Source organism: Lithobates pipiens, unplaced genomic scaffold (genome assembly GCF_037356315.1).
Source record: "Lithobates pipiens isolate NorthernLeopardFrog02 unplaced genomic scaffold, aLitPip1_a1.2 Scaffold_1, whole genome shotgun sequence".
Taxonomy (NCBI): Eukaryota; Metazoa; Chordata; class Amphibia; order Anura; family Ranidae; genus Lithobates; species Lithobates pipiens.
The window spans coordinates 233,290,356-233,304,116 of NW_027507685.1; the positions used below are offsets into that span (position 1 = coordinate 233,290,356).

The window sequence follows — 13,761 nt, forward strand, 5'->3', positions numbered from 1 at the left end:
AGGACTTGCTGGTTTTATTGGGCTTACCATTACCTTCTTGACCTCGTCTGTGACTAGGGGTTTCCCGTGATAGATGGCCCAAAGAATTGCAGAAACTGACACTGGATCCTCGTTTTGGGATATTTATTTAAAAGATAACACAATTTCTTAATGAAGTGTAGAGGGTTAAGAAGAGGGTTAAGAAGAAAGTTCAGGTACTTTTGGAACTTCAAAAATAGGAAGTCTCTCACAATAGCAATCCAGAGAATTACCATTTCACAATTGCATTCTTACAACCACCGGATAGACCTCCTCTCACGAGGCCTAGCAGCCGGTAAGGTGTTAAGTAAAGCAAAGTCTCTGCCACTGACTTAGATGTAGAACACTTGAAAAGAAAAAGTCTCTGCCACTGACTTGGATGTAACTGAGGGACGTAGACAAATTGGAGAACTATAATACGGTACCAGTTTCTCTGTCAGTCCGGCGATACCGTATGAGTGTAGATCCACATAGTGTCCTTCAACTGAGCCTCCACGCTCCTTCTGAGAAACCAGCCTTACGCATGGCCTTCTCCCGAAGAGTCCTCCCCTGGATGCTCCTCCAGTTGCTGTGCCTCTCCCTAGCCACATCCCGACCGGCGCACCATTATGTACGTTGGCAGAATGGCACGGACAGACATATGGACGTACAGGTACGTCCCTTTAAGAATGCCGCGGTGCCGCGATCATCTCACGGGGAAGCTGAACGGGGAAATGCGGAAGTAAACAGCATCTCCCTGTTCTGCCTAGCAACAAGTGACATTAATCTCTGCTCCCTGTGATTGGAGCAGAGATAAGTGTTCACTAACACACAGCCACGCCCCCCACAGTTAATAACACGCCCCCAGGACACACTTAACCCCTACACTGCCACCCCCTGGTTAACCCCTTTACTGCCAGTGTCATTTACACAGAAATCAGTGCATTTGTATAGCACTGATTGCTGTATAAATGACAATGGTCCCAAAAATGTGTCAAAAATGTCCGATGTGTCCGCCATAATGTCGCAATCACAATAAAAAAAAATAAAAAAAATCGCTGGTCGCCGCCATTACTAGTAAAAAAAGATGAATAAAAATGGCATAAAACTATCCCCTATTTTGTAAACGCTATCAATTTTGCGCAAACCAATCAATAATCGCTTATTGCGTTTTTTTTTTTTTTTTTTTTACCAAAAATATGTAGAGGAATACGTATCGGCCTAAACTGAGGAAAATAAAATGTTTTTTATATAATTTTGGGGATATTTATTATAGAAAAATAATGCGTTTTTTTCAAAATTGACGCTCTTTTTTTGTTTATAGAGCAAAAAATAAAAACCGCAGAGGTGATCAAATGCCACCAAAAAAAAGCTCTATTTGTGGGAAAAAAAGGACGTCAATTTTGTTTGGGAGCCATGTCACATGACCACGCAATTGTCAGTTAAAGCGACACAGTGCAGAATCTCAAAAAGTGGTCTGGTCTTAAGCCAGCAAAATGGTCCGGTCTGAAAGTGGTTAAATGAGAAGGCCCCAGACCACCTTTGAATCATTATGGCCTCATATCCATTCAGGCCTGTCCCTGTAGTTGCTTCGCCTCAGGTTATCCAGTCCCGAGGCTTGGAATTGCATGGATCCGCACGCCATGCCAGGAGGGCCATGGGGGCTGGTCAGGAGGACCAGGACCGAACAGACAGAAAAAATCTCTTCTGGACCGGATCCCAGAAGCACGTGATGTGATGTACCTTAAATACCCTCTCCCAGAATGCACAGCAGGGCGACACTCTCCCTGGGCTGGGTCCGAGAGAAAGAAAGGCCAATGGTTGTGCTGTGCTGTTGATCTTAATGGTCATGGGGGGGGGGAGGGTGGGACCGGGAAGGAGGAAATATTACAAGCACGGTTTTAGAAAGATTGAGTTTGTGAAAGTGGTGTTACATCCATACCGAGATGTCATTAGGTAAGTTTGAGATCCGTGAGGAGATCGAGGGGGTGAGTTGAGGAGTGGAGAGATAGATCTGTGTGCCATCGGCATAGAGGTGGTATTGGAAGCCATGGGAGGTTATCAACTGGCCCAAGGAAGAGGTATAGAGCGAGAATAGGAGGAGCCCAAGGACAGAGTCTTGGGGTACCTCAACAGAGAGAGGAAGAGGAGTAGAGGAGATGGAGTTGTAAGTGACATAGGTAGAAAGAGAACCAGGATAAAGCAGAATCACAGAGGCCAAGGGAGTGTAGTTTGCTGAGGAGTAGCAGGTGGTCAACTGTGTCAAAGGCAGCAGAGATGTCTAAGCCCTTGTACACATGGTCAGACATTCAGACAGAAAATGTCCGATCGGACCGTGTTGTCGGATAATCCGACCGTGTGCAGGCTCCATCGGACTGTTTTCATCTGAATATCCGACCGACAAAGTTTTAGAGCTGGGCTATAAAATTTTCCGACAACATGATCCGATCGGACTTTGTCCGATCATTTGTAGAGAATTCCGATCGGACAAAGTGCCACGCATGCTCAGATCAAATTCCTAGACCAAAGCTATTGGCTACTAGCCTGAACGTAGTCCCGTCGTAACTAAATTACGTCATCACGTTCTGAATGATCGGATTTCCCGACAACTTTGTCCGACTGTGTGTATGCAACACCAGTTTCTGACAAAATCCAACGGATTTTGTTGTCGGAATGTCCGACCGTGTGTACAAGGGCTTAAAGTATGAGTATGGAGTAATGGCCATTGGTTTTAGCAGGTCATAGTAACCTTTAGTAGGTTATTGGTGAGTTTTAGTTGGGCAGTTTAAGTAGAATGTTGTGGATGTAAGCCGGACTGTAGGGTGTCGTGAAAGTTGTTGTCCGTGAGGTAGCGACTCATTCGGTCATGGACAAGGCGCTCGATGAGCTTGGAGGCAAATGGGAGCAGGGCGATGGGTCTTAAGTTATTAAAACAGGTGGGGTCTAGTGAGGGTTTTTTAAGTATGGGGGTAACCAGTGCATGTTTGAGCAGGGAGGGAAAGGTGCCGGAGGAGAGGGAGAGGTTGAAGATGTGGGTTAGGGAGTTTAGGATAGAGTGGGTAGGTGGACGCAGTAATTGTGAGGGGACAGAGTCCAGGGGACAGGTGGTAAGGTGGGCCATGGAGAGGAGTTTATCAACTTAATCGGTAGTAACTGGTCAGAAGGAGTAGAGTATTGAGTGTGGTGTTGGACCTGATGTGTTGGGTAAGGGAGGAAGTTGAATGCTGGATATTTACTTGCGAATGGTGTCGATTTTGCTTTTGAAATGGTTGGCAATCTGTTGAGCGGTAAGTAAGTTGGTGGGTGAGGACAGTGGGGAATGAAGTAAGGAATTAAGGTTAGAAAAGAGTTGACAAGGTTTGGATGAGAGGGTTTTGGTGTGAGTGTTGAAAGAGGTAGGTATTTGAGAAGGGCAGATTTGTAGAGGGTAATGTCTTGCAGGGCTGCTTCTCTTGAGACTTCCAGTGTTGTCTGTTTGCCATATATGCTTGACTGAGCAAATTGGATGTATATTATTTCAATGCAGTTTTTCCTGAATATTCTGATAATAAATACTGTACCAGTGTGATAAATGTCATTACAAGTTCTGAGACTAGGTGTTCTATTTTTAACACACAACTTCGGCTGGTCAAGGGATTAAGTCCATTTGTAACACATTGTATGATTACTAAAGATTGTTAACCCCATTCATACCTAAGGGTAAAACAAATCTTAATGCCTAAGCTCAATTTTACAACTTTGACATCTGTTAGTAAAACTGCACATATCATCACTTTGTGCATCCAGGTGGATTTTACTGCGTTTTTTCAGAACAAAATTGTGCTTTAATTTGGTGGTAGAATGTAATTGATATCTCCTGATTTTCTTTTTTTATTATCAAAGGAAAACTGGCCCAAAATAGTATTTTTGTTCCCCTAAATTTAGCTGTATATTTCTTGGTCCCACCATAACCTACCACCAATGTATATGTGTATATTAGTTGTTTGTATCCATAATACAGCCCAGAAACAGTAGTGTGCATGTTGCTTTTTTATCTTACCTACAACACACCGACACTGATACTAATTAAAAATAAATCCTGTCCAAGAAATACTGACCCTGACCTTTGAACTTGACCTTTGACCCTGACCCAAACACTAACCCTGGCACTGGCTTAGATCAAACCTTGATCTAGGTAATTCTTTAAAAAATATTTTTTTTGTTTTGTTTTTACACACACTTTTTTTCTCTCTCTGCAAGGACATAGAAACATACAAAAAAAAAATATATATTTTTTTATTCAACTTTTTTAAAACTTTTATCAGAGTAGTTCAATGTTACTATAGTAATCTGATCTGTTACTATGTAATACTCTGATCTAGGATTTTTTTCTTTGTCTTCATTGTACCGACAATGCTTTGAATTGCATGAATGGGTTAAGCCAGGGGTCTCCAACCACCAGGCCGTGGCCCCCTACAAACCCGTAGCGTCTCTGTGGCGGGTGGCATGACATTGCAAGGCAGGCGGGCGGATGAGAGAGCCCGGTGGATCAGAGAGGCAGGCAGATGAGAGAAGTGGGTTGGTGAGCAAAGATTACATCATCTCTCTCCGCCCACCTAAAATACACTGTTCTTCCGTCCTCACAGTGTGCGGAATGTCAGTGGTGCGGTAGGGAGCAGAGAGATGACATCATCTCTCACTGCTCGCCCATTACCGCTTTCCTGCCCTCACTCAAGGACGACAGCTGCACACAAGCTGCCTCTGTGCTAAATGAACCAGTGCCACCAATGCAGTGACAATCCACATCTGCTGGCACTGCCAGGTGACATGGCAAGTGGCATTCCTCATCTGGTGGCAGCAGCGTGGAAAATGGCATTCCTCATCTAGTGGCAGGCAGCATGGCAAGTGGCATTGCAATTATGATGGCAGGCAGCATGGCAAGTGGCATTGCAATTCCGATGGCAGGCAGCGTGGCAAGTGGCATTGCTCATCTGGTGGCAGGCAGCGTGGCAAGTGGCATTCTAAATCTGATGCCAGGCAGCGTGGCAAGTGGCATTTCCCTTCTGGTGGCAGGCAGCGTGGAAAGTGCCATTCCTCATCTGCTGGCAGGCAGCGTGGCAAGTGACATTCCTCATCTGGTGGCAGGCAGCATGGCAAGTGACATTCCGAATCTGATGGCAGGCAGCATGGCAAGTGGCATTGCAATTCTGGTGGCAGGCAGTGTGGCAAGTGGCATTGCTCATCTGGTGGCAGGCAGCATGGCAAGTGACATTCCTCATCTGATGGCAGGCAGCATGGCAAGTGACATTCCTCATCTGGTGACGGGCAGCATGGCAAGTGACATTCCTCATCTGGTGGCAGGCAGCATGGCAAGTGGCATTGCAATTCTGATGGTAGGCAGCCTGGCAAGTGGCATTGCTCATCTGGTGGCAGGCAGCATGGCAAGTGACATTCCTCATCTGATGGCAGGCAGCATGGCAAGTGACATTCCTCATCTGGTGACGGGCAGCATGGCAAGTGACATTCCTCATCTAATGGCAGGCAGCATGGCAAGTGGCATTGCAATTCTGATGGCAGGCAGCCTGGCAAGTGGCATTGCTCATCTGGTGGCAGGCAGCATGGCAAGTGACATTCCTCATCTGATGGCAGGCAGGCAGCGTGGCAAGTGGCATTCCTCATCTGGTGGCAGGCAGCGTGGCAAGTGGTATTCCTCATCTGCTGGCAGGCAGCGTGGCAAGTGACATTCCTCATCTGGTGGCAGGCAGCATGGCAAGTGACAATCAACATCTGGTGGCAGGCAGCATGGCAAGTGGCATTCCTCATCTGGTGGCAGGCAGCATGGCAAGTGACAATCCACATCTGGTAGCAGGCAACATGGCAAGTGACATTCCTCATCTGGTGACAGGCAGCGTGGCAAGTGATATTCCTCATCTGGTGTCAGGTGACGTGGCAAATGACAAGCCACATCTGGTGGCAGGGGACATGGCAAGTGACATTCCTCATATGGTGGCAGATGATGTGACAAGTGGCATTCATCATCTGGCGGCAGGCAGCATGGCATTTCTCATCTGGTGGCAGGCAGCGTGGCAAATGGCATTCCTCATCTGGTGGCAGATGATGTGGCAAGTTACAATCCACATCTGATGGCAGGGGACATGTCAAGTGATATTCCTCATCTGGTGGCTGGCGATGTGGAAAGTGACAAGCTGCATCTGGTAGCAGGTGATGTGGCAAGGGACACACTCAAGACTCCCACTGATTCTGCATTATGGTGAGTTGAACTATTTAATTTATAATACGATGTAATATAAGAAATAATGCGCTTCAATCATCCTGACACCATAACAACCATGGTGCCGGGATGATTGAAGCGCCAACACCAGAACACCAGCTATTACCCCAATAAATTGCCCACGAAAAATCGAATACCCCCGTGTACGCCACATTTTGATCACATGATCACCGGTCCCCAAGCATCCAGCGGACAGAGGGGTTGTGGGGGGGTGATGCCCTGTACATGCCAGTAAATGTGCTGTGGGCGGTTGGCAAGTAGTTAAGTGATAAGTTCACCTTTGTAAAAAACAATAAATGCACCTTTTTTGCAGGTAAACAAAATATGCAATTACTATTGTTTTTGTAGGAGCCTGGAACGCATTGCATCCATGATCAGCAGATTGCAGGTGCAATGCAATTACAGGACGGGAAGCATCAATGAACTACCTAGATCGCTTAACAGCACCCTGGTAGTTCATTAAGAACTACAAGCCATCAACTGCAAAGGCTGTCTGAACTTATGATTCATTCACCCACAGGACTCTGTGAATGAATGACACGGTCATGTGGACAAAGCCCCTCGCGGCTGGTCTCTTTCCAAATAGTGACAGCTGGCATGGGGAGAAGATCCCCAGCCCATTGTCATAGGGAGGAGGGGATTGGCCACAGGAGAGGGAAGAGGTTACATGTTCCCAAACGTGAACGTATTCTTTAAGGCTTCTATACATACATTTATACACTGACTTTATACCTAACTTTCTGTGACAACCTTTGTAAACTTTTCTCTGAATCCATGGTGGAAGTTTTTTGTGTTTTTCTGTCTGATGTTATAAAGTTCTATAATAAAACTTTTTGTTAAAACAAAAATATCTAACAATGATTGAGCTGAAAAAATAAAATACATCATGTACAATAAATTTCTTCATATAACAGGCACCCATGTATACATGCTCAGTAACATGACATCTATAGCATTGTGCACATTCTGTAATCAAAATTTAAATGAGTGATCAGATTTTTACCTACGTGACCACTACTTACGCCAGAAAGTGTTCTTCGTCTTTCCAGCATGTTCCAGAGAACAGGTGTACACTTCTCCCTCCAGTGGGATGGTACTTAAGTACAGGAACTTGCTGAATGATCCATCTGGTGCGGGGTAGAAGTCTGTCTCTGACACTCCTTCTGTCACAGGCACACTGTTCTTCTGCCAGCTCATCTTGATCACAGGTGGAAAGAACTTAGTGCCCAGACAGATCAGAATATTAGGCGCACCCAAAATCACAGGGTCTTCGGGAAATACATGAACTTCAGGAGGAACTGCAGGGAAGAAGAACAGAATATTATGTCCCAAACTATGGGTTTCTTCTATACTGTATATGGTTTTACAGTCTCCTGCATTTTGCTTTATTGTTTGGTGGCCTGTACACTCAAAACTAGCATCTGAGTTACTGGCAGATATATGTAAAACAACCAATTCCGTTTAAAATAGAAAAGCAAAACATTTTTTTTCTAGATATAAAAAAATTCACAGTGAGGAACAAAATAGGTTTTCTTATGACTTTACTTAGATTTGCAGCTTCCCATAACTATTTTTGGTTTAACCAACAATTCTATAGACAAGTTAGGGAAGTTGCTATGGGGGCCAAATTTTCCCCGAGCCTGGCCAATTTGTTTATGGCCAGGTGGGAGGAGAATGTCATCTATGCCCAGGAGGTCCCACAGTTGGTCCTGTGGGCAAGATACATAGATGACATCCTCCTCCTCTGGGAGGGTAATTTGTGTGACCTTTCTAACTTTTTGCAATCCCTCAACAATAATCAGAGGGGTATTCACCTGAACTAGGAGATGAGTCAGGACAGAATTAATTTTCTTGACCTGAACATCTCGGTGAAGGATGAGGTTTTTGTGACGTCTACCTACTTCAAGGAGACGGACAGGAATTCTTTTATCCCCACAGATAGCTGTCATCATGCCCCCTGGCTCAGAGCAGTCCCCAAGAGCCAATATATGCGCCTGAGGCGTAACTGCTTGGACCCAGGGGAATTCTGCACTCAGGCAGGTGTTCTTACGTCCAGATTTCTAGAAAAAGGATATGAACGGGAGTTTCTGGCCTGTACTTTGGAGGGTGTCCTCAATCTTGATAGAGCTGATTTATTGAGTGAAAGAGGCCCGAGAAATAATGTTGATTTTCGAGAGAATGTTCCTTTTGTCACCACTTATTCCTTACAACATAGGAGTGTAAAACATCTGGTGGAGAAATATTGGCACATTGTTACGGGGATACTGTGTTGGGGAACATTTTACCGGCCAGGCCTAGAGTTATTTTTAGGGGTGTCCCTTCTTTGTGACACCAACTGGCTCCCAACCCAATTTATCCGCCCAAGATGGGGAAGGGCTTTTTTGACCAATTAACTGGATACTATAGGTGTGGAAAATGTAGGGTTTGCTCTCTCAATATATGACGTACTACCGTGTTCACTTCTACGGTAACACGAAAGGAACGCGCTATTAAACCCTGCATTACTTGTTCCACAAAGGGTGACGTTTACATGCTGCAGTGCCCATGTGGGTTGCAGTATGTGGGACGGACCAAACGGCCCTTACAAATAAGGTTGAATGAGCACATCACAAATATTCTTATAGGGTTCCCCAATCACTCGGTCTCTAAGCATTATTTGCTCAAAAACAACAAAGATCCTTCTAAAACTTTATTTCTGGGCATAGACAAGTTCAAACCACACTGGCGAGGAAGCTCATTGGTCAGAGAAATTTCTAAATCTGAAATGTCCTGGATCCATCGGTTGAAATCTTATGTCCCTTACGGACTCAATATAGATACAGATGTGAACGCATTTATAGATAATTCCTAGGTACAAAGTTTTATTTATCTACTGGTTAAAGTAAATTATCTTTTATTTATTCTAAGGAGTTGATTGATTTAATTGTTCATGAGCCTTGTATTTTGTAAACTCTTTCTGAGACATGGAGGTTGGCTTTTTTTCTTTCAGTAGAGGCCCAACTTTCAAAATCTTTGGGATTATCCTTATTTTTATTTTTATATTTTTTATATTTTTTATATAAAAATAGTCTCCCTTTTTTTGGGGTCTTTTTTGGGGTCTTTCTTGTTTCCGTTGCTATAAAAGGAAAATAGTAATTATAGGGTGGCACTATTTTGGCTATTGGCCATCACTATTTTTATTTATTTATAAGAGGGGTAATTAGGATATGTGTGTATAAGGTTAGTATAGCACATTTAAGCGATTTCGGTCTACATATCTAAACCCCCCCCTTTGGTTAGGGGGTCTGTATATGTGGATGATTTTTTATGTTTTGTATATTATTTATATACACATGAAGAATACAGAAATATTATATACATATATATTTTTTGTATATTCTATTTATTTGGGGATAGTATAGCTTTAAGAAACTTTTTTTCGCAGTTTTTTCCTATTTTATATATTTTTTTTGACACATAGGGATATGAGGTAAATTTTTTGGTAATGTATCCTCATAGTTCTGTATGAGATGCATTATCTATACAATTTGGGTATTTAATACATATATAATCATCTTATATTATACACTTTTTTGTTTTCTAACTATATATATTTCTTTAGGGGCTCTAATTTGTGGAACATTTTTGGAGAGCGACATCCGGATTATCATGTTCTTTTTATTTATAAAAAATGTTTTGCCCTTACATTCTGTTGGGAGATTTAGATGTCTTGCCCACAACTAAGATGGTTTTATTTGCCAGACCTCTAAGTCTCAGAACGAGGTTTGGCTCTATTTAAAGGTGGTGCGTTACGGCGGGCCCGTTCCCCATTGAAAACGTCACGTATGACGGAACGTGTATGGGAGGGCACGCCGTGACGTCACCACGTGTTACGAGAGGAGGACGGGCTCTCGTTTTTTTCCGGCCGGCTTGATTTTACATGCGAAAAACGTTCGTTTTTATGTAAGTGTATTTCTACTAATTAAAAAAGCATTGAAGTTTTTTACACTATGGGAGGCTTCTTTTCTTTTTATATTACGAACGTGTACCTGGGTTACTTATGAGATTGTGGAGCAGCTACAGTGTATGGATCGTTCGTTCCTGAGGGATCAAGGATAAAGTGTTCGGTGGAAGCGAGGAGCTGCTGGTGGCTTGGTACTTTAAACGCTCCTTGTGCTTTTACCATCTGGTAAGCACACTGTTTTGTCGGTGGTGGGACACTATAGCGATAAGGAAGTGTGGAATCACTGTGGTGCGATCGTTTTCCTTTTTTGGATAACATACAGTTTTCATGGACTTTTCTTTATAAATAGTTTTTTTGATTTATATTATTTGGCGCAGCTCTTTTGTTCATTTTTTAATTTATACTTATGTGTGTGTATCCCACTGTGGAGCAGCAGCCTTATATTTTGTGAAACATTCATTTGTAATTTTTGGACTATTTGTATTTATGTCTAAGATTAATTTTTTGGGGATATTCATTTGAGGAAAATACTTATTTTTTCTTGCTTGATAGTTTTTCCTCTTGCACGATAAAATAAGAAAGAGGATTTGTTTCCTCCTTTTTTTGAGGGTTTCAGCGCGGTTTTATTTTTCTTTTGCAAAAATAAGTACAAACTGGTGGATATTATTTGGTCTTTGTGAACGTTATAGAGTCCACAAGCTATGGTGCCAATATTTGAAAACTGATCACACCTGAAGTACTGACGGCCTATCTCAAATACCCCCCAAATGACCCCTTTTTGGAAAGAAGACATTTCAAGGTATTTAGTAAGAGGCATGGTGAGTTTTTTGAAGTTGACATTTTTTCCCACAATTCTTTGCAAAATCAAGATTTTCTTCCCTTTTTTTTCACAAAATGTTCATATTATCAGGTTATTTCTCACACACAGCATATGCATACCACAAATTACACCCCAAAACACATTCTGCTTTTACTCCCGAGTACGGCGGTACCACATGTGTGAGACTTTTACACAGCGTGGCCACATACAGAGGCCCAACATGCAGGGAGCACCATCAGGCGTTCTGCTCCACCCTGGCCAATTCTGACATTTCTCTCCTATATGTAAAAATCATCATTTATTTGCTAGAAAATTACATAGAACCCCCAAAGAATTATATATGTTTTTTTTAGTAAAGATCTTAGAGAATACAATGGTGGCCATTGAAACGTTTTATCTTCCACAGTATTTGTGCAGCAATTTTACGAACGCTTTTTTTTTTTTTGGTAAAAAAAAGTTTTGGTAAAAAAAAGTTTTGTGCTTTAAAAAAACTAAATAAAGTTAGCCCAATGTTTTTGCATAATGTGAAAGATGAATTTTTAAATAGATACCCAACATATCACCCTTCAAAATTGCACACACTTGTGGAATGGCGCCAAACTTCGCAACTTAAAAATCCCCATAGGCAAAAAAATAAAAATCCCCATAGGCGATGCTTTAAAATTTTTTACTGGTTACATGTTTTGAGTTACAGAGGAGGTCTAGGGCCAAAATTATTGCTCTTGCTCTAATGTTCGCAGCGATACCTCACATGTGTGGTTTAAACACTGTTTTCATATGTGGACGATACTTACTTATGCGTTCGCCTCTGCATGCGAGCACATGGGGACAGGAGCGCTTTGAAAACTTTTTTTTTTTTTTTATTGTTCATTTCACTTTATTTATTTTAGTTTGACACTTTTTTCCCCAAAAATAATTTTTTTGATCACTTTTATTCCTATTACAAGGAATGTAAACATCCCTTGTAATAGGAATATGGCATGACAGGCCCTCTTTACAGTGAGATATGGGGTCAATAAGACCCCACATCTCACCTCTAGACTGGGAAGCCTGAAATAAAAAAAAATAAAAAAATGATTCTGTCTTCGAACGTAGCAGTGAGTCAGTAGAAGCACCGAAGGGTGGCGGGAGGGGGGCGTCCCCTCTCGCCTCCCGTAAGAACAATCAAGCAGCGGAACAGCCGCTATGATCATTCTTATGGTGTAGGGAATCGCTGGCTGAAAAAGCTGATATCTGAATGATGCCTGTAACTGCACCCATCATTCAGATATCCCCACACAAAGTCAAGGATGTCATATGACGTCCGGGAAGTGGTTAAAATGCATTTTTTTTTAACAGAAAGTTGTCCATTTATATCATATTTCTAACGCATAGCATGTACATAGCAAAAATGACACCCCAAAATAGATTCTCCTACTCCTCCTGAGTACAGTGATAACACATGTGTGAGACTTCCAGAGCCTGGCCACATACAGAGGTCGAGTACAGCCAAGCATGGCTGGGTATCACCGAGTATGGCTGGGTATTGCAGGGTATCACCGAGTATGGCTGAGCATGGCAGAGTATGACTGGGTATTGCAGGGTATCACCGAGTATGGCTGAGCATGGTAGAGTATGGCTGGGTATTGCACGGTAGCACCGAGTACGGCTGAGCATGGCTGAGCATGGCTGAGCATGGCCGAGTATAGCTGGGTATTGCAGAGTATGGCTGGGTATTGCAGGGTATCGCCGAGTACAGCTGAGCATGGCTGAGCATGGCCGAGTATGGCTGGGTATTGCAGAACATGGCTGGGTATTGCAGAGCATGGCTGGGTATTGCAGAGCATGGCTGGGTATTGCAGGGTATAGCAGTTTATGGCAGAGTATTGGCAGGGCATTGCTGGGTATAGCAGAGTATTTCTGGGTATTGCAGTGTATTGGCAGGGTATTGCAGAGTATTGGCAGGGCATTGCTGGGTATTGCAGAGCATTGGCAGGGCATTGCTGGGTATTGCAGAGTATTTGCAGCGCATTGATGGGTATTGAAGAGTATTGGCAGGGAATTGCTGGGTCAATTGTCAGCGCTGTGGGCACTACAGATCTAGCCCACAGCGCTGCTGTCACCGATCTCTCCCCTCGCACTGTACCGATCGCTACAGAGAGGGAAAGGAGGAACCGGTGTCTTGACGTGATGCCAGTTTGTTTACAAGTGATCGTTCCGTCATCGTGGCCCTTTACCATGATCCCTGATGAGTGATCTACAGGACCCAGGACGGTCATGGATGTGCTTGAGTGCGCGCCCCAGTGATCGCGCGCGAGTGGAATTCTGGGAGGACGTCATAGTACGCCCCCCCCAGAGTTAAGCAACCGCCCTGTAGCTGTCATTCGGCCGGTTGTTAAGTGGTTAAAGCTCAACTCTGGGCACAACCAAAAATAAAACCGTTGTAGTAGGCTCCCCTCTTCATTTCAATGGTTAAATGCTGGTTAAGTCTTAGGAGGTGTAGAAGAAACTGTACTACCTTCCTGACTCCCCACTCCAGCAGGCTCCAGGACACTTCTCTTCCCAAAGCTCTCATCTATGGGTGAAGCCACAGCGTCATTACATACAGGGAAAGGCTATTAACCCTGTATTGTATGTGGTAGGGGGTGAGTATGGGGCAGCAGCCAGGAGCAGCTTACAGAGGAGGCTGCAGTGGACCAGTTTCATGGATTTGGGCCCCTTTCACACAGGCTTTCCGATCAGGTCCGCCTG

At 43.6% G+C, this 13,761-nt stretch overlaps 1 protein-coding gene across 1 annotated transcript in view; it reads right to left on the bottom strand.

Annotated features, from left to right (window-relative positions):
• LOC143984713 (RLA class II histocompatibility antigen, DP alpha-1 chain-like) overlaps positions 1-13,761 on the bottom strand; it is a 76,275-nt gene that overhangs the window by 3,814 nt on the left and 58,700 nt on the right. The window contains exon 3 of the mRNA XM_077484660.1: positions 7,291-7,566. Coding sequence (XP_077340786.1) covers positions 7,291-7,566 — 276 coding nt within the window. The remainder of the gene's footprint in view (positions 1-7,290; positions 7,567-13,761) is intronic.